This window comes from Neopsephotus bourkii, unplaced genomic scaffold, assembly GCF_033783945.1.
Source record: "Neopsephotus bourkii isolate Nb327-2 ecotype Australia unplaced genomic scaffold, CSIRO-AGI_Nbou_v1 NB_1025, whole genome shotgun sequence".
NCBI lineage: Eukaryota > Metazoa > Chordata > Aves > Psittaciformes > Psittacidae > Neopsephotus > Neopsephotus bourkii.
This window is the reverse complement of record NW_026901514.1, coordinates 56,118-78,298: the sequence shown is the minus strand read 5'-3', so window position 1 is coordinate 78,298 and position 22,181 is coordinate 56,118. Positions and strand designations below refer to the sequence as shown.

General features: G+C 59.2%; 4 protein-coding genes, 1 long non-coding RNA gene and 2 other non-coding genes across 8 annotated transcripts; 2 read left to right on the top strand and 5 right to left on the bottom strand.

The window, feature by feature from the left end:
* Positions 1–284: 284 nt before the first annotated feature.
* Positions 285–2,994, bottom strand: LOC133216019 (E3 ubiquitin-protein ligase TRIM39-like). Its single transcript, XM_061360429.1, has 4 exons — positions 2,761–2,994; positions 2,391–2,413; positions 2,078–2,193; positions 285–811 (listed from the first exon to the last, which is right to left on the bottom strand). The coding sequence occupies exons 1-4, from the start codon at positions 2,992–2,994 to the stop codon at positions 291–293; spliced, it is 894 nt and encodes a 297-aa protein (XP_061216413.1). The 3' UTR covers positions 285–290.
* A 1,697-nt stretch (positions 2,995–4,691) lies between these two features.
* LOC133216007 (E3 ubiquitin-protein ligase TRIM7-like) lies at positions 4,692–8,359 on the bottom strand. The gene is made up of 7 exons (XM_061360419.1): positions 7,928–8,359; positions 7,124–7,216; positions 6,343–6,573; positions 6,193–6,215; positions 5,868–5,983; positions 5,656–5,685; positions 4,692–5,308 (listed from the first exon to the last, which is right to left on the bottom strand). The coding sequence occupies exons 1-7, from the start codon at positions 8,357–8,359 to the stop codon at positions 4,710–4,712; spliced, it is 1,524 nt and encodes a 507-aa protein (XP_061216403.1). The 3' UTR covers positions 4,692–4,709.
* Positions 8,360–8,909: 550 nt separating this feature from the next.
* On the bottom strand, positions 8,910–8,982 carry TRNAK-CUU (transfer RNA lysine (anticodon CUU)). The gene has a single exon. It is a non-coding gene; the product is annotated as a tRNA-Lys (tRNA).
* Positions 8,983–9,171: 189 nt separating this feature from the next.
* TRNAV-CAC (transfer RNA valine (anticodon CAC)) lies at positions 9,172–9,244 on the bottom strand. Its single transcript has one exon. It is a non-coding gene; the product is annotated as a tRNA-Val (tRNA).
* Positions 9,245–9,777: 533 nt separating this feature from the next.
* On the top strand, positions 9,778–13,901 carry TRIM41 (tripartite motif containing 41). The gene is made up of 6 exons (XM_061360378.1): positions 9,778–10,627; positions 11,019–11,114; positions 11,357–11,587; positions 12,038–12,060; positions 12,376–12,503; positions 12,806–13,901. Exons 1-6 carry the CDS (start codon positions 9,812–9,814, stop codon positions 13,321–13,323), a joined length of 1,812 nt encoding a protein of 603 aa, XP_061216362.1. The 5' UTR covers positions 9,778–9,811; the 3' UTR covers positions 13,324–13,901.
* Positions 13,902–14,841: 940 nt separating this feature from the next.
* RACK1 (receptor for activated C kinase 1) lies at positions 14,842–17,922 on the bottom strand. Of its 2 annotated transcripts, none has more exons than XM_061360401.1 (9): positions 17,918–17,922; positions 17,647–17,763; positions 17,119–17,290; positions 16,141–16,288; positions 15,853–15,948; positions 15,645–15,755; positions 15,415–15,555; positions 15,108–15,218; positions 14,842–14,947 (listed from the first exon to the last, which is right to left on the bottom strand). In XM_061360401.1, exons 2-9 carry the CDS (start codon positions 17,753–17,755, stop codon positions 14,882–14,884), a joined length of 954 nt encoding a protein of 317 aa, XP_061216385.1. In that variant the 5' UTR covers positions 17,756–17,763; positions 17,918–17,922; the 3' UTR covers positions 14,842–14,881. The 2 variants fall into 2 exon arrangements, with proteins under 2 accessions (XP_061216385.1, XP_061216384.1); XM_061360400.1 differs by lacking the exon at positions 17,918–17,922 and adding an exon at positions 17,795–17,818.
* A 532-nt stretch (positions 17,923–18,454) lies between these two features.
* Positions 18,455–19,698, top strand: LOC133216013 (uncharacterized). The gene is made up of 3 exons (XR_009726537.1): positions 18,455–18,737; positions 19,238–19,295; positions 19,483–19,698. It is a non-coding gene; the product is annotated as an uncharacterized LOC133216013 (long non-coding RNA).
* Positions 19,699–22,181: the final 2,483 nt, after the last annotated feature.

Sequence of the window (22,181 nt, the reverse complement as noted above, 5' to 3'; positions counted from 1 at the left end):
TGTTGGAGGAGAGGACAGGAAATGGTTTGGGGTTGGGATAGGGTTAGGGGATGCTGCTCTGAGTTGGGGTTAGAGGATGCTGCTCTGGGTTAGGGGATGCTGCTCTGGGTTAGGGGATGCTGCTCTGGGTTAGGGGATGCTGCTCTGGGTCAGGGGATGCTGCTCTGGGTTAGGGTTAAGGGATGCTCCCCTGGTTTAGGGGATGCTCCTCTGGGTTAGGGTTAAGGGATGCTCTCCTGGTTTAGGGGATGCTGCTCCTGGCTGGGGTTAGGGGATGCCCCCCCCGTGTCTCACGGACACAGCCTGAGCTGGGACCGGGCTCCCACCACCCAGAGCCAGGGCCGGACCCTCTCCCCTGTGAAGGCCGCGCGGGAGAAGATGAACATGAGCCCCCCTTCGTCGGCATCGAAGAACGCCACGGTCCCGCCGCCGTAATCCAGGTGGACGCTGACCCTGCGCGGAGCCCAGCGCTGCGGCAGCAGCGTCACCCTGCGGGCAGTGAGGGCCCGCACCTGCCCCCCCCACTTCTCCAGGCCCCAGATCCCCCCCTGCGGGCAGAGGCTGAGGTGCCCCTTGCGCTGGATCGAGTCCCGGGCCACCCCCAGCGCCCAGTCCCCGCTGTCGCCCACCTCCACGTCCCAGCAGTGCCGCCCGGCCGCGAAGCCCTGGCAGCCCAGCACGAAGGGCCAGTAGTCAAAGCGCTCCGGGTTGTCCGGCAGGGCCCGGCGGCCCGCGCCGCCCCGCACGCTCTTGCCGTCCTCCGACAGGATGAGGTCGGGATGCGCCGTGGCCGGGTCCAGCGTCACGGCGGCTGCGGGGGCGGGATCGGGGGGAGAAAGAGGGTTGAGCCCTGCCGGGGGTGGGGGGAGAGAGGAGGGGGCAGCAGGACCAGGGACGGTATCCGAGGGGAAGAAGCATCCCGAATGGAAGCATCCCAGATGGAAGCATCCCAAATAGAAGCATCCCAAGCGGAAGCATCCTAAATGGAAGCATCCCAGATGGAAGCATCCCAAGCGGAAGCATCCTAAATGGAAGCATCCCAAATGGAAGCATCCCAAGCGGAAGCATCCCAAACAGAAGCATCCCAAGCGGAAGCATCCCAAACAGAAGCATCCCAAGCGGAAGCATCCCAAACAGAAGCATCCCAAGGCAGGGAAAGGTGCTGTCCGTGAAGCAGAAAAGCTGTCTTTAACCCCCGAATCCCCAAAGGAAATGCACACAGCAATGGCACCAGGCTCCTGCGGACTTCAGGCTACGCTGGGAGAGGAAAGAAGGAAGGGAAGGGGTGTGGGATGTGGGATGCAGGATGTGGATGTGGGATGTGGGATGCGGGATGTGGGATGCGGGATGCGGGATGCAGGATGCAGGATGCGGGATGCAGGATGCGGGATGCAGGATGCGGGATGTGGGATGCGGGATGTGGGATGCGGGATGCGGGATGCGGGATGCAGGATGCGGGATGCGGGATGCGGGATGCGGGATGCGGGATGTGGGATGTGGATCTGGGATGTGGGATGCGGGATGCAGGATTTGGATGTGGGATGTGGATGTGGGATGTGGGATGCCTCCTGCACAACCACAGGGCAAGACCAGACTGGTTCAGCTGAGCTTAAACAACAAGAAGAGCTAAGAGCTGGCGCTGAACCAGTTTCCATGCCCATGGAACCAGTTGGCTCTGCCCTGGAGGGGGGGTTCTTCCAGCTGCAGGGCTGGGCAAACCCGTTGGGTTGTCCTGATTTCCATACCCCTCCTTCAGCCTCTCTTTTGGGCACTTCGGGTTCCACCTTCACCCCACAGCTACGGCTGCTCCTGTGTCCTCATGCTCAGCCCTTTCTGGGGTTGGAATAGGCCGGACTGGGGAGCTCCAGCAGGAGCATCCGTCAGGAATCAGGGCAGAGCATGGACAATTGACAGTGATAAATGTGGGTACCAACCTTCTGGCCAGGAACCCCCTTTGTTCCCCGTCTCCTCACTGCAGCATCTCCATTCCCAAGCATACCCAGGGTGTTCTATGGGCAGCTCCTCAAGCTCTCCCAATACGGGTCAAGCAGCTCCCCCTCCTCAAGCCCTTCCGTACCTTGCAGCTTCCTCAGGGTCTCCTTCAGCGCTCCGTTCCTCCAGGAGAAGTGGCAGGATCTCTCCTCTGACTCCGGACAAGCACCTGCCGGGAGCTGGAAAGTCACCTTTCCACACCTAGGGAAGAGGAAAACCTCGCCTTTGGAATCCCCATCACCGGGCCAATCCGGTGCCACCAGGAAGGGGATGGTGAGCACACAGTGGTGGTGGTACCCAAACCCCTTTCCAGACCCCCTGAAGCAGCCACCATGGGCATTGCTCCCCCATGGCTCTTGGGAAACCTCATGGAACAGCCTTTTGGAGAGGCCCCGTACCTGCTGACGGTGCTCCTTATGTCCTGGGGGAAGGAGAAAGGGAAAAGGAAGCTCAGTGTGGACTCTTCTTACATCACAAGATGCCTTGAAGGAACATGGCCACAGGCTTCAGCCCCTGGGCCTGATGCTCTGGGCTGCCCATTGCAGGTGATGCTCCTTGCACCATCACATTCCTCTCCCCACCCCATAGGGAGCCACCAGCCCTCACTGCTCCTTCTCCAAACCATTCCCATCGTACCAGGCTGCGAACCCCCCTCCCTCCATCCCCTTGGGATCTACAGAGGGAATAGAAGCAAAGTGGGACTGGGGAGTCCCAGCCAGGGGGGTTTCCCCTCCCCATAAACCCCTGTACATGCAATGATTCCCTCACTGGTTGCTGGTTCTTCTCTTCTCGCCCTTGTGCCTCAGTGTCCAGCTGGGAATTCTCTGGGAATTTGGTGGCATTTTTGGCCTGCCTCTTCTCGATCTCATTCTTCAGGTCTTCCAGCTGGGAAAGCAAGAAGAAAAGAGCCTTTTGGGGACCTGCAGCACCAGGGCTCCCCTTTGGAGGTGCAAACGAAGCAGCAACAGGAGGGGAAAAGCCTTTCCTGCAGGAAAACATCATCCAGGAGCCCAAATCCCCACCGTTTCTTTCCCATTAAACCTGATGCAAAAGAAGCCACCACAGCTTGGGGTGAAAGCCTTGATGTCCCCGCGCTCAGCATCACATCCATGCTGCAGAGCAAGGAGCTGCCCCTGAGCCCTTGTGTCACTGCCCAGGGACCTCCGTACCCACCAGAGCCTCCAGTTTCCTGCACTCCAGGGTTCTGCTCCTCTCGGAGACCTTCTCCCCCTCCAGAACAGCTCCCGAGCTCTTCCAAAGTGCACTTAAAAGGCCCAAACCTGTCGGGTTTCTCCCTTTGATGGGGCTGGATCTTTCCCTTCCTGTTCCTCCCCAGTGCTGGATAATAGACCTGGAGCAGGGATGCGCTGAGCCTGTGAGTCCGGTCCGTGTGCCATGGCAGGGGTGGGGATGTGCTAGGAGGGAATCAAAGCACTTTCTATCCCCAGGGCTGCCCCTTCCTGCCTCTCCCTTCTCCCCCTTTAGTGGTGGGAATTAGGCAAATCCATCCCCCCCAAGACATTCCAGCCTCCGGGAGCTCTTGGTGGGACCATGGAGGGGGAAAACAGGGAGGAAACCGTGTGAGCAGAGCCTTGTGTGTGCTGGAAGAGGGGCTGGGACTCAATGGGGCGCAGTCGGCACCCAGGCCGTGGATGTGCCCATCACTTTGTGCCCTCCAAGAAGCCCCATCCTGGCTCCGAGCTCACAGGGGATGTTCCTAAGCCATTTATAACCCTTTGATCAGCTCCATCAGTAGACATATATCTGCATGGCAGCAACTGGGAGGTGTGGAGACCCCCACGGAAGGGATGGATCCCATTGCTTGGCCAGTGTTGGAAGTCCACGCCCCATTCCCAGTAAGCTGTTCCCATCAGGACTGGAAGCTTGGGTCTACTTGGCTCCCACCCTGCTCCTTTCGTCTCAATGAGGAGCCCAGGGCTGTGCCCAGAAGCACCTCTGGAACCTGGAAAACCAGTTGGAGATGGCTGCAGGCCGCATCTCCAGGGTAAGGACACCATGGAAGAGCTGGGAAGGAAGCAGTGGGGCTGGAGGAGGAAGGGAAACCTGGATCTCTCCCTCCCATCAAGCAGTTCCAATGGGATCTAGGGCTTGTGTTCCTAAGGAGCGTGGTGGGATAACGTGTGTCCGGAGGATGCCTCTTCCCCTCTGGGGCTTTCTCAGCAGAAACCATCAGTTTTGAGGGGATTCATCCAGGTGGGATTGTTTCCCTTTAGCTCCCAGTTGAATGGCTGAGCACCACCCCCACCCCCCAGCACCCCTCTTTGCTGTCCCAAAGGCTATGAAATGCACCCATAGCAAGGCAGAGAGTTCAAACCAAAGGGTTCTTTTATTGAGGGCGAGCATAGGAATGTGGCAGAGATTGGGATCAGCTCCCAGAGCAAAGCAGTCGGTTGGGAAAGGCCACGTCCCTTGGGAAAACAGGCTCTGGGTCTGCCTTGAGTGGTGCCAGGAAGAAAACTCTTTGCAAAGGGATTTAAACGGGACGATTCAGGCCAAAAATAAGCGTTAAAAGAGCATCAGAGCCCTGAGTGCTCCTTCAGGACGCGCTGCCTCCATCCCCTCGTAGTGCCCGGTCCTGCCGGTGCCCCCATCTCCGCATCCTCATCCCGCAGCTCCCAATGGACACAGAGAGGATGCCGTGAGCACCGTCAGCAGGAGCCCACCCCGCTCTGAGGGTCTGGGGCTTGACCCCCACCTCAAGGGCAGATGCGGAGCGGGACCCCGAACCCAACCCAGTCCAGGGGGGCCATGAGCCCCCCGCTCAGGGGCTGCTCCTCCGAGGGCCGTGCTTGGCTCACGTCCTGCAGGCGAGCGCCCATCCCCACCTTGAACCAGGGCAGGAGCCGCTCCCCGTTGAAGGAGGCTCTGGTGTGAACCAGGAGGGGAACCTCGGCGGCGGCAGCGCTGAAGAACGCCACCCGGCCCCCTTCGTAGTCCAGGGCCACCCGGATCCTGCTGGGGACCGGGCTGGGGCGCGCGCTGGCGCGGGGGGACGCGAGCGAGTGGAAAGCCTCCAGCGCCCAAACGCCCTCCTTGGGCGTGAGGCTCAGGGGTCCCTTCCTGGGCAAGGATGCTCGGGCCACCCCCAGCGCCCAGACCCCCCCCTGCCCCACGTCCACGTCCCAGAAGTGCCTGCCCGAGGTGAAGCCCGGCTGCCCCAGCACGCAGGGCTCGTAGTCGAACCTCCACGGGGTGTCCTGCACGTCCTGCGCCCGGAGGTGGCCTCGGGCCTCCCTGAGGTCCTCGGAGATGCGGAGGTTGGGGTGAGCCGTGGAGGGGTCCAGGGTGACGTTGGCTGCAGGGCAAAGGGAGGGGCTGGAGGTGGGTTCATCCCTCCCGGCTCTGGATGCTGCATGGGGGGCATGGGGAGCGGGGGGACCGCCCTTGGGATGCTCCCGGGTGGAAGGAGAAGGGGGCGAGGATGAAGGATGGAGCACAGGGAGGGGATGGTGGGAGATGTGTGGGGAGGGAAGGGGAAGAGCGAGTGCTCTTCTTTCTTTGGCTCCCGGGGGGCATTTGGCTTTACAAGGACCGTATACCTCACCCCTGGATACACCGGGATGCTGTCACCCCTCCTCTCCCGCACTGTTATCCCATGGAAACCTCTCCCACAAGCCAAACCCACCTCTGCCGTCGACTTACTTGGCTCTTGCAGTTTAAACATCAGGCTGTCTGCAGAGGAGAGAGATTCCACAGCATCAGGTACAGGGCTCAAAGTGGCTGCAGCTCCATCCTATAGGCTCCCAGTGCCAAACCCCACCTGCATTCACTCACAGCAGCCACCAGGCAGGTTTTGCTTTAGCACAACCCCGTTGTCCCCAAGCACCCCCCCAGCTCCCAGCCCTGCTCCGCACCTTGGCACCTCCTCAACGTGCCCCTCACCAGCGCGTTCCTCTGCACAAAGTCCTCAAGTCTCCTTTCCAGATGGGAGGAGATCTCTGCCGGCGGCTTGAACTTCATCATCTCACAGCTGGAAAGAGCAAAGGCCACGGCTGAGATGCTCTGCTTCCATTAAGCGATGCAGGAGAAGCCATGGGGTGGGCTGAGGATCCTTATCCAGGAGCACGTCAAGCCCCTTCTCTTTGCAGGGCCACCACCGGAGGGATGCTGCTGAGCCCAATGCGGTTTGAAACCCGGACCTCAGCGCTCCCTCAGCAGAGTGAGGAGGAGCCGCGTTACCTCTCCAAGAGTCTTCTGATGTCCTAAGGGTGCGAGGAGACACAGGGAGAGGCACAGTGGGTGCTGCGTCTCCTTTGTGCCCTCATGGCCATGGGGTGACCCCCAGCAATGCCCCATAGGGACGAACGGGGCCTGAGGCTCTGTCCCCACCTGCAGGAAGAGGCTCGGGGGCTGCTGGAACGTGCCCTCCATCTCCCACAGGACGGTGTCGAGCCGGGACATCTCCTCCGCCACCGCGGCCGCCGCCTCCTCCTGCGCCCGGCCGATGGCGCGGTCCAGCTGCGCCAGCTCCGCCAGCAGGAGGCGCTCTTGCTCCCGCAGGAGCCGCTGCAGCTGCTGGAACTCGGCCGCCATCCTCCTGCCCTCGCTCCGGGTCCGCTCCTGCCGGGGGGGAAGCGGGGTTCAGAGGGGCTGATCCCCCCCCCCGCCTCCATGCACGGTGCGAGCTCCCCCAGGGGCCGTTCTCCCATCTCCCCCTTCCCATCCCTGCCGCAGCCCCCGCAGGAACCACAGAGGCTCCAAAGGGGGGGCAGGAGGTGATGGAGCTGCACCAAGACCCCTCCAGGCCCAAGGAGAGCCTCAAGGTTGGTCTCGGGGACCGCGTCCTCAGTGATGCTCAGTCAATGTGAGGTGCGAAAGGCCCTGCTATGGATGTGGGACTATCCCACAGCAAAGCCAAGAGATGGGCTCTGCCAGAGGGGGATCTGTAGGATATAAGGGAATCCCCTCCCAGCCATGTCTCTGTACAAGCCAATGGGCTGTTGGCTCCCAGAGCAGCCCCAGTGTTATCAGCCCGGTGCAGCTGATGTGAAACCCCAGCAGATAAAGTGGAGCTTGGCAGGAGCCCAGGGCAAATACATAGCAAATACATGGGATCTGGCCCCAAAACACCGGGGAGACCCATGCTGAGGCTCCCCATGGGGACACCCACCAGGTACGGGCTCCTCCTTCCTGCGGCATTCCTGCTTTCCAGGTACTTTTCCCTCTCCTCCCTCCGAGCCCGCAGGCAGCTCAGGATTTCTTCCTGGGGACAAAGAAGAGATGCTCTTGAAGGGGCTTTTCCCACTGGGATCGCTTCTGCCCTTGCCTCCCATGGGAGAGGCTTTGCCTGAACACCGGCTCCTCTGCACGAAGCAAAGCCAACAGGAGGAGGAGGAATGTCCATAAGTGACCACTGCAAGGGAAGAGCAAAGCAGCATCAGCAGCACACGAGGCCTGTGAGAGCGAGATAAGTGCAGGGGGGGTGATTTCCCTCGGGAACACACAGCGAGGAGTCCCTCACGTTGCCATGGTGATGTTAACGTGATGGCATCGTGATAACATGATGACACTGCAGAGGGTTCTGGTGAGGAACAGGAAAACAAGGGGAGGAGACAGGAAAAAGTTATTTCTTTGTATTGAAACTAAAGGAATAGGGAAAAAGGGGGTAAATATGTAAAACTGGCCTCAATAATGGATGTAACCACGTTTATAAAGGGGATAAAACGAATTACATGGTTTTGGGTATTTATCGTGTTGGTCGCTCAGCTGAACCAAGCCAACAGCAGAGTTCCAAGGCTGGAAAAGGGACTTTTTGCCTCCTTCCTGTTGGAAAAGGTGAATGGATTCAAGTGTGGGGGGGGACGGGACCTGCTGGGAGCACTGCAAACCCCCAGCATCCCTGCACTAAACCCCGACGGGGCAGCCCCCAGAGCCCCCTCCCAGGCCTGGGATCCTTGGGTGCGTGGGGCTTTACCTTGTACTTCTCGGCAGCTTCCTCGATGGGGACCACGCTGTGGCCGCGGTGGGCACGGGCCCGGTCGCACACCACGCAGATGGGCTGCAGGTCCTCGGTGCAGAAGAGCTTCAGGGCCTCCTGGTGCTGCTCGCAGAGCGCCTCCCACCCCCCTCCTCCTCCTCCTCCTCCTCCTCTTCCTCCCAGGCTCATCCTGCGGGCGATGAGCGCGATGTTCCCCAGTTCGCGGCTGGGCCGGAGGCTGCGCTGCGGAGCCGGGTGCCGGCACTGGGGGCAGCAGAAGGGCGCTTCCAGCCCTTCCCAGCAGCGGGAGATGCAGGCGCGGCAGAAGTGGTGTCCGCAGGGGATGGAGACCGGGTCCTGGAAGTAACCGAGGCAGATGGAGCAGGAGGTTTCGCTGCGCAGGGTGTCCGCGGGGCTCTGCGCGGCCATGAGCGCTGCGATGCTGCTCCTCCTCCTCCTCCTGCTGCTGTGGTTGTTGGGTGCCAGCGGGGAAATCAGCCCCTAACAGAGGGAATGATGCGGAGGGGAGGGATGCTGCTCCTCGCCTCCCATTGGCTTGGGTTCAGCTGGTTTGGAGCCAGATGTGAGCTGGCAGATAGCAGATAGCGTCAATCCCATCGAACTCCGGGTGGGATAACCCCCCCCCCCGCGCCAGGACCGGCCGTGGGGCAGCACTTCACGCTGACGCATCCATGCGTTGTCCCTCTTCCCTTCCTCCACATGTGCTCAAGTCGCTGGTTTCGTTGCAAATGAGGAATCAAAGCTTTGCTTTCCCCTTGGAAAGCTGCAGGAAGTCCATGAATGAAACCCTCAGCACCAAAAAATCCCAACCCCATGCGAGAAGTGCTTCAGACACCCCAAGATGGTCAGGCACCAGGACAGGACCCAACCCGAAAGGCTTTTGGTTGGGATGCTCTTGGAGGCCCTCGGCCTGTGTGTAGAGCCAAAAATAAGACCAATAGAAGCAAAACGAACCAAGCGCCCAACGTGGGGCTCGAACCCACGACCCTGAGATTAAGAGTCTCATGCTCTACCGACTGAGCTAGCCGGGCTGCTACTGCGACACCCTCCGGCCGCCGCCAGTCCCCCGGGGATCGCGACGGGACCGGCACCGAGACCCGCACGGCCCCGGGGCGCTCGTTCCCGGTTGCCCGCCGCGGGATGGGCCGTTTGAGGCGTTGAAACGCGAATGTGAAGGTGAGAAAGTAAAAATAAGACAAAAAAGAGGTAAAAAAATCGAATGTTTCTGCCCGGTTTCGAACCGGGGACCTTTCGCGTGTGAGGCGAACGTGATAACCACTACACTACAGAAACGGGATGTGCCACTAGCTACCTCCGCGGAGCCACGAGCGTGCGGCCCCTCCGGAAGTCCTGCCGGGGGGATTCGGGGAGTGGCAGAGCCCGGCGAGAGCGGGGGCAGCAAAAACCGATTTGGGGTGAATTATAAAGGTTTAAGGTCTCCGAAGGCGGGACTCGAACCCGCGGGTATCTCCTTACAAGTCTGGCGCTCTACCCACTGAGCCATGAGGGCTGCTGGGGCGGAAGCCACGCCCACCCTCCGGGAGCAGTCCTCCAAGAGCACAGAGTTGTGCGGGTAGACAAACCAGCCGCCGACCCCCCCCCCCCCGCTACGGTAAGGTGGGGGGGTCTCAACGCGGAAGCGAGAGTCCCTTGCCATAGCAACACTTCCTGTCACGTGACCATAAAGGGCGGAAGACGGAAGCTCCGCGGCGGATTCTGTCGGTTGTACCATAGAGAGGAGCAGCGGCGGCGGCGGGAGGAGGGACAGAGCGGCCCCGGCGGCGGCCAGAGCGGCGCTTCCGGGAGCGGCGAGCGGGAGGACTCGGCCCGTGAGGAGGAGGAGGAGGCCGCGGTCTCGCTATGGCGGCCCCGGCGGCGGGCTCCGGGTCGCGGCTGGACCCGGTGGAGACGCTGCAGGAGGAGGCGATCTGCGCCATCTGCCTGGACTACTTCGTGGAGCCCGTGTCCATCGGGTGCGGGCACAACTTCTGCCGCCGCTGCATCGCGCAGCTCTGGGCCGGGGGGGACGCGGAGGCCCCGGCCCCGCAGGAGGAGGAGGAGGAGGAGCTGGAGGAGGAAGAGCTCGATGTGGAGCAGGAGGAAGAGGAGGAGGAGGATGGCGCCGAGGAGGAGGAGGAGGAGGAAGAGGAGATGTGGAGCGAGGAGGAGGAGGAGGACCCTGAGCTATGGGGGGACCCCGCGGAGGAGGAGGAGGGGATGTGGGGCGGGGGGGCCCGGGGGGAGCTGTACTTCGGGGAGGAAGAGTACGACGAGGATGTGATGGAGGAGGACGTGGAGGAGGAGGAGGAAGAGGAGGAGGAGGAGGAGGAAGAGCCGGCACCGACGCCCCTTGGGGCCGCGCAGCCCCAGCGCCTGCAGACCTTCACGTGCCCCCAGTGCAGGAAAACCTTCTTCCAGCGCAGCTTCAGGCCCAACCTGCAGCTGGCCAACATGGTGCAGATCATCCGGCAGCTGCACCCGCACCCGCAGCGCCTGCTGCCCCCCAGCCCCGCCGCTGCCCCGGGGGGCCCCCCCGACCGCTGCGAGCGGCACCAGGAGCCCCTGAAGCTCTTCTGCGAGGTGGACGAGGAAGCCATCTGCGTGGTGTGCAGGGAGTCCCGCAGCCACAAGCACCACAGCGTGGTGCCGCTCGAGGAGGTGGTGCAGGATTATAAGGTGTGGATTGGGATCTGGGGTTGGGGGGGGAATGGGGTGGGTCTGGCCTGGCTGGTTGGGTCACTGGGAACAGGTTGGGTAGGGTTGGGATGGGGAAGGTGAAGCTGGATGGAGCCGTTCCAATAGGGAATACGTGAGCTCAGCCGGTCCCGCATGGATGCGATGGAGTGGGGCTGGTTTGGGGTGAAGGCAGCTCCTCGGCACAACCCTTCCTTAACGCTCACCGCCCCTCCCGAAGGTGTCGCTTCACCCTCAGGGATGGGGTGAGGTTGCCCATGAGGAGCCCTCAGGCCGATCCCTTTGGAATTGCAGCCCCTGGAGAGGGGAAGGATGGGGATGGGGTGACCAAAGGCAGGGAATTCCTGAGCCTGAGGTGTGGGGTTTCCCTCAGAACAAGCTCCAGAGCCACCTGGAGCCGCTGAAGAAGAAGCTGGAGTTGGTGCTGAAGCAGAAGTCCAACGAGGAGGAGAAGATCACAGAGCTGAGGGTAAGCTCCGTGTCCAGCTCCCATTCCTCAGCCGAGGAATAATGCACCTTTGGGGTCAGGAGGATGTGGAAGGGGTGGGATTAGCGGAAAGCTTTTCCCCTCTTCCCCATGGATCTGAGCTCTTGGAGGCGTTGCAGTCCCTTTGCTGCAGCCTTGGGGATCTCGTGGGTTGTGGGAGCCGCTTCCCTACGGGCTGGGGTTTGACCCGCTGGGCTCTGAGCCTCCCGTTCCCGGCCCTTCAGGACAAGATGAAGCTGGAGATCAAGGAGCTGGAGTCGGACTTCGAGCTGCTGCACCAGTTCCTGGTCGGGGAGCAGGTGCTGCTGCTGCACCAGCTGGAGGAGCGCTACGAGAGCCTCATGGGCCGGCAGAGCAGCAACGTGCGGCTGCTGCAGGAGCAGAGCGCGGCGCTGCGCCGCCTCCTGGCCGAGGCCGAGGACAAGAGCCGGCAGGAGGGGCTGCAGCTGCTCCAGGTCCGTTTGCCTTGGGGTCAAGGGAGCTGGATCCTGGGGGGACTCGTGCCAGGGAGCTGGGATGGGGACACGGGGGCTGGTGGAGACCTTCAGGGGGCCCACAAGGGTGGGGAGAGGGACCTGCAGCAGGGGTAGGACAAGGGGTGGTGGAGCTGGAACAGGGAGGTTGAGGTTGGAGTGAGGAAGCTCTTCCCTGTGAGGGCGGTGGGACACTGGAATGCCCAAGGAGGTTGGGAATGCTCCATCGCTGGCAGGTTGGATGGAGCCTTGGGTGACGTGGTCTAGTGTGAGGTATCCCTGTCCATGGCAGGGGTTGGAACTGGATGATCTTAAGCTCCTTTCCAACTCAAACCATTCCATGATGGATGGGATTCCTCCCCTCTGGGCGCACTCCTTCCTGATGATCTTTGTCTTTCTCTTCATTTCCCACCTGGATTCCTCCTTTCCCAGGACATCAAAGGCACTTTCATCAGGTCAGTCACTTCCCATTGCTCTAAATGGCTTTTCTGGGGTGGGGCGAATGGCCTTTGGAACCTGGATGTCATACGGATGTTGGAATGAAGGTGGGGATGGGAGCTCCTAAAAGAAGGAAAATGGGATTTAGGGATGATGTGGGACATAGAGGAGAGGGGAAAAGCTGGGAAAGGGATCATAGAGTCCATAGGGATCATTTATCCCCTCCGCTGGACAAGCAGCCACTGTTGTAGCCCAGATCTCTGCCCTCTCCTGGTGTGTGTTCCCTTCCCTGTTCCCAGTGCTCAATCCCGCTTTTCCTTCCCGTTCCCAAGATGTGAGAACATGAAATTCCAGGAGCCCGAGATGGTGCCTGTGGACGTGGGGAAGAAATACCGGAACTACTTCCTGCAGGACGTGGTGATGAGGAAGATGGAGAAGGTCTTCTACAAAGTCCCTCAGGGTGAGCGGGTTGGGAAACCCCCTGGATCCACAGGGATGGTGGGATTCCTTCCCCATGGGGTTGGGGTTCCTCTGGAAACGGAGCACCTCCTTTTCCTGCCCTCTCCCTTCATCTCTTCCCATCTGCTGGATCCAATCCTGGAGTTGAGATGTGAGGGTTAAAAGGAGGAAATGTGGGGTTAAAAGGCAGGAACTGGGGAGGATTGAAGCGATGTAACCCCGTCCCATCCCCAGGATCTGGGATTGGGATCCCGGATGGGCTGAGGGCTCCCCTTGACCCCCTTCCTCCCCCGTGTCCCGCAGCGGAGGTGACGCTGGACCCGGACACGGCGCACCCGCGGCTCAGCCTGTCCCTGGACCGCCGCAGCGTGCGCTTGGGCGAGCGGCGCCAGGAGCTTCCCGACAACCCCAAGCGCTTCGACTGGGAATTCTGCGTGCTGGGAGCGCAGGGCTTCAGCGCCGGGCGCCACTGCTGGGAGGTGGAAGTGGGAGGCAGGCGGGGCTGGGCAGTGGGAGCCGCCCGGGAGACGACGCGGCGCAAGGAGAAGCCGGTGGGAGCGCAGCACAAGAGGGAGATCTGGTGCGTGGGTACCAATGGGAAGCGCTTCCAGGCGCTGACGGCCACGGAGCAAACGTTCCTGACGCCGGGAGAGCGGCCCCGGCGCTTCCTGGTCTACCTGGACTATGAGAGGGGGCAGCTCTGCTTCTACAATGCCGAGAACATGAGCCACATCCACACCTTCAACGCCTCCTTCCGCGAGCGCATCTTCCCCTTCTTCCGCATCCTGGCCAAGGGCACCCGCATCAAGATCTGTGCCTGATCCCGCGCTTTTCCTGCCCTTGGGATCTGGTGCTGCTTTTCCTGCCCCTTGGATCCCCGTTTGGGATCCAGCGCTGCTTTTCCTGCCCCTTGGATCCCCGTTTGGGATCCAGCGCTGCTTTTCCTGCCCCTTGGATCCCCGTTTGGGATCCGGCGCTGCTTTTCCTGCCCCTTGGATCCCCGTTTGGGATCTGGCGCTGCTTTTCCTGCCCCTTGGATCCCCGTTTGGGATCCAGCGCTGCTTTTCCTGCCCCCCGGATCCCCGTTTGGGATCCAGCGCTGCTTTTCCTGCCCCCCGGATCCCCGTTTGGGATCCAGCGCTGCTTTTCCTGCCCCTCAGATCCCCGTTTGGGATCTGGCATTGCACTTGTCTTGCACCCATTTGCTTCCCCCACCGGCTTCTCCCGGGATCCAAAGCCAGGTTTGGGTTGGAATTAGGGAAGGATCCACCTCAGAGGCAGTCTTTCCTGCTGCCAGGAGCTCTTCTCTCCCATTCCCAATGGATCACATCCCGGTGGGATTCCGTGTCATGAAGCTCTTGGCTTCATTCTGAACCAACCTCCTATCGCTGGTTGCACTGAGGTGGCTGGATTCCTTTGGGGTTCACTTCCAACCTCCCTCAGACCCGGGCTGGTGTCCCTGCGGTATTCCCTGTTTTTGGGGCCACCATCCCATTCCCCAGCACTTATCCCACTTTCCTGCTCCTGTATTTATTTTTGCTCCCTTTTCCTCTCTCAATTGTCTCAGCTGCTCCCAAGATTCCAGCTCAGAGACTCTGGTTGTGTATTATCCCTCTTTTTGTTGGTGGGGTTTTGTTCCTGTTGGCATTCCAGAGCTACTCCCAACTATTTTTGGCTAAAATGGGAATTAAATGGAGATTTAGTTTTATGAGATGTTAAATAATAAAGATTAAGGTTGTAAATCTGTGCCTTGGCCTCAGTGAGATCCCAATGGAAGCTTCCAGGATCCAATTCCCAACAAATCCAGCTTTAATTGTGCCCTGGCGCTGAGGTCTTCCATGGATCCATCACTGGATCCCTCATTAATTCCAACTGGATTTGGTCAAGCCCAAAAGTGCTGCCTCACTGCCACCCGCTGGATGTGGCACCTGAATCCCTTCAGCTGTCTGGGAATGAGCAATTGAATCCCAGATCCATAGGGAATGGCTATATGGGCATGGACCCAGTGCCTAAATTCCACCTTAAATCCTTCCCTTTATTAAGGAAAACCCCTGGTGGGGATGAGGAGCCCACCAATGCCTCTGGAACGAGCTAAATTCTGGGGTTTCTTGGGAATTGTGTGTGTGTTGCCTGGTTTTTCCAGAGTCTGGGAAGGAACGAGAGCCCCCCCATTAGCTGGAAGGACACGGAATGTCCCCCCTCCATCGCATCATTTCCGTGCTGTGGGACTGAATCCCCGGTGGCTTTGAGGCTGGGGACAATGCTTTTGGGAACCTGGAGCTGGGAATACGGGGACTGGGCTCTGATGCAAGCAAGGAGCCAGGACTGGACACGAAGCAGTGACGAGTGCTGGTTTATTGGGATTGCCCAAGGGGGGCCTCAGCGTGTCCCGATGGTCACCTGCCACACCCGGACCAGGTTATCCGTGTATCCCGCAAAGAGAGTCTGTGGAGAGAGGGGAAAGCGGGAAGAGGTGGATCAGACGGGAAGGGAGGACCCAAATCCCACAGGAGAGCAGCACAACTGTCCCCATGCTTGGAGGATCCCCCCCAGTCCCCATTCCCGGGGCTGGGATGCAGGGACAGGGACAAGGGGATGGATTTACCTGCCCATCAGCAGACCAGGCCAGGGACGTGCACTGGGGTGGCTCTGCTTTACTGCTGGTGCTGATCACCTCCTGCTTCAGCTCATCCACGATGATTTTCCCTTCCAGATCCTGCGGGAAGAAGGGGAAGGAATGAAGGAGCCTCGCCGGGAGCTCCCCATCCAGCTCCTGGTAGAGCATGAGGGGCGCTCAGAAACAGCCTCTGGGTTTCCCCATGGATGCACTCGGATGGCATCAAGTGTTTCATCCCAGCTCGGCCTGGCAGAATTCCCAAAGGAATTCCATCGGGATGGGGACAGGGACATACCCAGATCTTGATGCTGGGCCCGGTGGCTGCGCAGAGCCAGTAGCGGTTGGGGCTGAAGCAGAGGGCGTTGATGATGTCCCCTCCATCCAGCGTGTAGAGGTGTTTACCCTCATTGAGGTCCCACAGCATGGCCTGCCCATCCTGTGGGATACAGGGAAGAACTGGGAAGCACTGGGAGGAGCCAGCGCTGGGGAGGGGGGGGATCCTGGGGTACGGAGCTCTGCATGTACCTTTCCCCCCGAGGCACAGAGGGAGCCATCAGGGGACACTGTCACCGTGTTCAGGTATCCTGTGTGCCCGATATGGTTGGTCTTCAACTTGCAGTTGGCCAAATTCCAGACCTGGACGAGGGGAAATGGGGATAAACGCTGCTCCTGCACCCCCAAATTATGGGAATGTGGAAAGATTCCAGCCTGGGCTTGCTAGGCCTCAACTGACCTTGACCAGCTTGTCCCAGCCGCAGGACACGATGATGGGGTTGCTGCTGTTGGGGGAGAAGCGAACGCAGGACACCCATTCCGAGTGGCTCTCATCCTGGGAAACAGCAATGGGATTGGGATCATGGGGAGGACACGCAGGTGAGTCCCCCCCACGCCATGCAGGGGTGCTGCAGGATCAGACCTGGTGCTCCATGGCTCTTCCTTCATCCCTCAGAGCCCTCCCAATCCCCAACCGTAGCCATGGGAAGGGGCCTAAAGCCTTTCCCTATGGAACATGGGAGCTCACCTGCACCGTGTACTTGCAGACCCCCAGCGTATTCCAGAGTTTGATGGTCTTATCCCTGGAGCCCGACACAATCTGGCGGTTGTCAGAGGAGAAGGCAACACTCAGGACATCCTTAGTGTGACCCACGAAGCGACGGGTGGTGGTGCCACTGCAGAACAGGGAACAGCGGGAAAATCATGGATAAATCCCACCAAAAAGGGGGGGGAATGGAAGTGTTTGGGAGGAAAAACACCCCCTGGAGTGGTCTATGGCAGGGAAGGATGGGAAGCATCGGGATGAGTTCAGCCCATGTGGAATGCTGGTGCTGGTGATCCCCACCCTCTCCTCATGCACCCGCAATGGAGCCAAAAGGGGCTCGAGCCCCCACAAAGCCTCTCTCCCATCATAATTGCAGGACGTGTCCTCAGATCCCAAAGGATCAGAGATGAGTCAGGTGTAATCATCAGGAGAGGAGCTGAGAAGAGCCACAACCGCTGGGATTCATGGGATCATGGAATGGTTTGGGTTGGAAAGGGCTTCAAGATCATCAAGTTCCCACCCCTGCCATGGGCAGGGACACCTCACACTAGACCATCTCATCCACCAGTCCATCCAGCCTGGCCTTGAACACTGCCAGGGATGGAGCATTCCCAATTTCTCCATTCAACCCATTCCAGTGTCCCACCGCCCTCACAGGGAAGAGCTTCCTTATCTCCAACCTGAACCTCCCTGTTCCAGTTCCATCACCCCTTGTCCTATCCCTGCTGCAGGTCCCTCTCCCCATCCTTGTAGCTGCTCCGAGGTCTCCTCCAGCCCCAATGTCCTCAACCCGTCTCCATCTGGAGATGCTGCTCACCCTGCTCCAGCTGCTGAGCACACTGGATCCAGGACCCAAGTGCACCCCAGCAGAGGAGCAGGATCCCCTCCTTTGGATGCAACCAGTGCCTTGCTTGAGCTTCACCCCCCAACCCCAGCACCCAAACGCGATGGGGGGCTCACGTGGTGAGGTCCCAGAGGCGCAAGGTCCCGTCCCAGGAGCCCGAGAGGGCGAACTGCCCATCGGAGGAGATGACCACGTCGCTGACGAAGTGCGAGTGCCCACGCAGGGCGCGCTGCGGGATCCCGTAGTTGGTCTCGTCCCGCGTCAGCTTCCACATGATGATGGTTTTGTCTGGGATAACGGGAACAACGCGGGGGGGGGGGAGTGGGATTAGCCCCAAAGCAATGGGGGGGTGACCCCAATGGGGTGCCCAAGGGAAGGAAGGGGGTGAGGTCGCTGCTGCTCTGTCCCCATCACCAGGTCCTGCCTCTATGGGGGGTCTCCAACGGGATGTGGGGCACAGGAGACGCTTGGGGGGGGGACAACCAGACCAATGGTGCGCTGACACCCCCCCCACCATTCCGATGGTCTCGTCCCCTCCAACCGGTTCTCCCCCCCGCCATCGATGGTCTCGTCCGTGTACACACACACACCCCCCCCCCCCCCCGTTGGGTCCCTGCCCCGGCGCGGCCCGGCCCTGCCCTCACCGCGGGACGCGGACAGGATCATGTCGGGGAACTGCGGCGTGGTGGCGATCTGCGTCACCCAGCCGTTGTGGCCCTTCAGGGTGCCCCGCAGCGTCATCTGCTCCGTCATGGCGGCGGCTGCGGCGGCTGCACCGGCGGATGGCGGCGGATGGCGGCGGATCCCACCGGAGCCGCGGCCTGACGCGCCCGCCTGCCGCCGGGAACAGAGGGAGAGAGAGAAAGGGGAGGCTTCCGGCGGAAGCGGAAGTAGGCGGTGGAATCGTACGGCAACATGGCGGCGCCATCACACTGCACCGCCTCTATGCGCGCCGCCATGTTGTCCGGAAAGAAGAGGAGGAAGGAGGGACGGGGATGGGGGGATACAGAGAGGGTCTGGGGGGGGTATGGCACAGAGAGGGCTTGGGGGGGACCTTAGAGATCATCTAGTTCCAACCTCCTACTATAAATAGGGAGAATAACACCAAAATAAGCCAAAAACTGATGAGAAATGACCCCAAAGTGAGGAGAAATGACCCCAAAGTGATGAAAAATGATCCTAAGTGGTGACAATGGTCCAAAGTGATGAAAAAGGACCCCAAAGTGATGAGAAATGATCCAAAAAATGATGAGAAATGACCCCAAACTGGTGAGAAATGACCCCAAACTGGTGAGAAATGACCCCAAACTGGTGAGAAATGTCCTCAAAATGCTATTTTCGGGTGATGGAAACCAGGAATCGATGTCTCCCGCCTTTGGATAGGGCAGATTTCCCTTTGGATAGGGCAGATTCCTGCACAAGCAGGAGCTCCTTTGGATCCCCACAGTCCTGGCTCCAGAGCAGCTCCTGCATCCTCTAAAGCACCCATGGGAGATGCACCTCTGCTCTGTCCCCTCCCCAGAGGAGCCCATTCCCGTGATATCCATATCGGGATCCCCCCCCCGCCCTCGGCATTTAAAGCAGCTATAATTAGATGGGATCCGGCCCGGCTCAGTTGTCCTGCCCGGGACACGATTCCAGACACACGGCGTCTCCCAGTCCCGCTTCCCACAGCCTCCACCACGGAGCCGGCCCCGGACAGCCCCACACTGGCATTGAGGGCCCTCAGGTCCTGGTGAGTCCTGTTCCCTTCCACGAGCTCCGGAGGGAGCACGGGATTGGGATATCCTGTTCCATGCGGCTCTTCCTGGGAGAAACGTGATAGGGTGCTGGAGCAGCCTGGGACAAGAGGGACCTTTGGTGCTGGTGGCACTGGGAAGCAGAAGGAGTGAGAGGAGGGATCCTATAGAAAGAGGGAATCCTATAGAGGAATCTGATAGGATTGGGTGCTGGCTCCGGGGAGGTTTAGGATGACAAGCACTAAATTGAATGACGATGATTCCTCTGCCTGCTTTGGGTGGTTTAGGGAGAAGAATTCCATTATGGAATTGGGCCTCTCTGGTGAACGGATGAGGAGAAGCAAAGGGTGGGATCTGCACCATTCCCATGGCAATCCCATCCTTGGATTCTAATACCAAAGTCTAAGAGCAGCTCCATGGAGCTCTCCCTCCACCATCCCGGCACCCACTGGTGCTCCCAAGGGATGCTCTAATGATGCTCCCTTCATCCCCACAGGCCGGCAGAGCGGTTGGAGGTGGTTCCAGTTGGGAAGTGAACCGGATGATGGACTCAGGTAGGCAAGAACCTATTCCTTAAGAGCTTGTGGTTCCTTTAGCTCCCCAAATCCCGCTTTGCCATTCCCAAGGGTGCTCCCGCCTCATTTTGCTCCTTAAGCTGCTCCTCTTAGTGCTAATTCCAGCGGGATGAGCCTCGGAGCCAGCCCCAAACCCGTTCCCTTCTCTCCCTTTCTTCTTTTCAAGGGAAAAGGAACGCTGACCTTGGTGAGTGGTTTTCCCTCTTCCCAGGCTCAGGAATCCTGGAGCAGTTTGGGTTGGAAGGGACCCTCCAAGGTGGAATGAGTTGGAAGGGACCGTCCAGTATGGAAGGGGTTGGAAGGGACCATCCAGCATGGAAGGGGTTGGTAGGGACCCTCCAAGATGGAAGGGGTTGGACGGGACCATCCAGCATTTAAGGGGTTGGAAAGGACGTTAAGACCCTTTAGTCTCACCCGAAGTGATGCTCGTGGCTGGCATGGGGCTGCTTTGTCCCATCCGCTGCCACCAGAGCTCAGTCCTGTGCCTCTCTTCCAGACGGATGGGATGCCAAGATCAGTGAGTGCCTTTTCCTGCCCCTTTATCCCTGAGGATGCGCTCCGGTTGCTGGAGCCTTGCCCTCACGTCCCCTTTGCTCACAGGGCGCCTGAAGGAGGACCCTGGTGAGTGCTTCCCTCCTGGTGCTGCTCCATCCCCACTGACCATCACCAACCGGTCCTGTTCCTCTTTGTCCCCCCCAGAGGAGAGCGACACGGAGCTGGGTGAGTGGGGCTGGGCCGATGGGAATGCTCCTGGAGCAGAGGCGATCCCGCAGCATCCCCGAGCATTCCTGGAGCTCCCTTTGGGGAGCTTGGGGCTGACCTGGCTTTGTTTCTCTCTCCTAGAGGAATGTGACACGGAAAATGGTGAGTTTCCTCCTCTTTCCGGGCTCTTCCCACTGCTGCTGCTTCCTACAGCGCCTCTTTTACCTTTATCTTTCCCTTTACTGACTCCATTTTCCTGGATTTGGGAATCTGGAGCCCTTGGCACCACGCTCCTCCTGGAACAGGCAGGAAGGTCTCAAAGCATAGAACTAGTGGTAAATCCTCCCTAGGGCAGCTAATCCTAGGGGATAATTAGGGATAAAGCCAGGTGGAGCAGAGACTGTGTCTTGGAGGAGGAGGAAAACAGCCATGGAATGTGGGAAATAACCTGGAGATTTCTCTTCTCTTGTGGTTCATTGTAGGGACACACTCAGAGATTGGTACGTATCATCCTTATCCTTGCCATATGGACACCTATCATAGGGAATTCCTTGTTGGATGGATCCCATGGGAGCACTGGGACCCATCCACACCCCAACCCACACGGGCTCTGCCCATCACCTTACCCAGGCATTCCAATGGGTCAGACTCCCATCATCCCTTAACATTTCATCCTGCTTTATCTCCCTGCTTCCAGGTGAGCTCACAGCAGAAATTGGTGAGTCCTGGTGCAGATCCCATTGGATAGGTTCCTGTGGGTTGGGATCAGATGGTTTGCCAGGGGTTTATTCCTGGTTTCTCCGTGTTATCCCTCAAAAGCAGCAAAGGCTCCAGGAGACCTTAGAGCAGCTCCAGTGCCTAAAAGGGCTACAGGAAACCCGGAAGAGGGGCTTTGGATAAGGGATGGAGGGGCAGGACAAAGGGATTGGTTTTAACCTGGAAGAAGGAAGAGTTGGGTGGATATTGGGAAGAGGGTGGTGGGACACTGGGATGGGTTCAATGGGGAAGGTTTGGATGCTCCATCCCTTCAAGACCAGCTTGGAGCAACCTGTTCCAGAGGAAGGTGTCCCCATGGCATTGGGTCGGAGCTGGATGAGCTTTGAGGTCCCTTCATCCCAAACCAAATAGTGAGAACAAAGGGAATTCCCGAGCCAAAGCCCTGGATAGGGCAGGAGCATCCTGGCTTTCCTCTCCTCTTGTTGACCATTCCTTGCTTTTGCATGTATTTCCAACCAGACAGCCTGACCTCCGAGCTGGGTGAGTGCTTCCCCTCCTCTTGCCTTTGCTCCATTGGGATGTTTAGGGAAGGGGTGGTTATTCCCTCCTCAAATGCTCCTTCCTCCCATCTGGGCTACAAATAACCTCAACCTGCTCTCCAGAACGGTGGAATTCCACATTATTCCAGGATTTGGGATGGAGGATGATGGGGGAGGGGGTGATGGAGCATTCCCTGACCTGGGGTGTTTTCCCTTTCAGAGGAACGGGACAGGAGAATCAGTAAGTTCCACTTCTCATTCCTGGTGGGAATCAAAGCCTGGATCACCCCGTGTGCTCTGGACCTGATTCCGAAAGGATCTGGGGGATATATGGGAGGGTTTGGGATTGTCCCATTGCAGAAGTGGGGTTTGGGCTGCTCCGATCAGCCTCAGCTTCCCATAGCTCATCCCTGTTTCCATCAATACAGGGATGGTTCTTTCCCCATATCCCAAAGCCTCCTCGGGCTCATTCCCATCAGCATGAGGCAGTCATAATGCAACTTTTCCCTTGGGAAAGCCATTGGCACATCTGTAGGGAAACCAAGGTGGTTTTTTAAGGCTAATATTCCTTTATTTCCTCTGATTCCAGGCAAACTCACAGCAGAGCTGGGTAAGAAGGATGCATGTTCCTCAAGTTCTCCTTCCAAAGTGCTGGAGATGGGAAAACCTGGGAAAAGGGAGTGTTCTGTGGGATTTGGGGGAGAATAAGTGGCTTAAAGGGGGATTCCTCCCTTTCCAAAGCTCCTTTTAGGATGTTCCAACCCCCGGGAATGGGGCTGGGAAGAGCTGTTGGTGTCTCTGCAGTGATTGATCCTTTCTTGGCTCTTTTAGGTGAATGTGATGCCAAGATCAGTAAGTGGAATTCCTCCTCAGACGGGTGGGAAAACAGGAGCAGAGGGGGAAATCC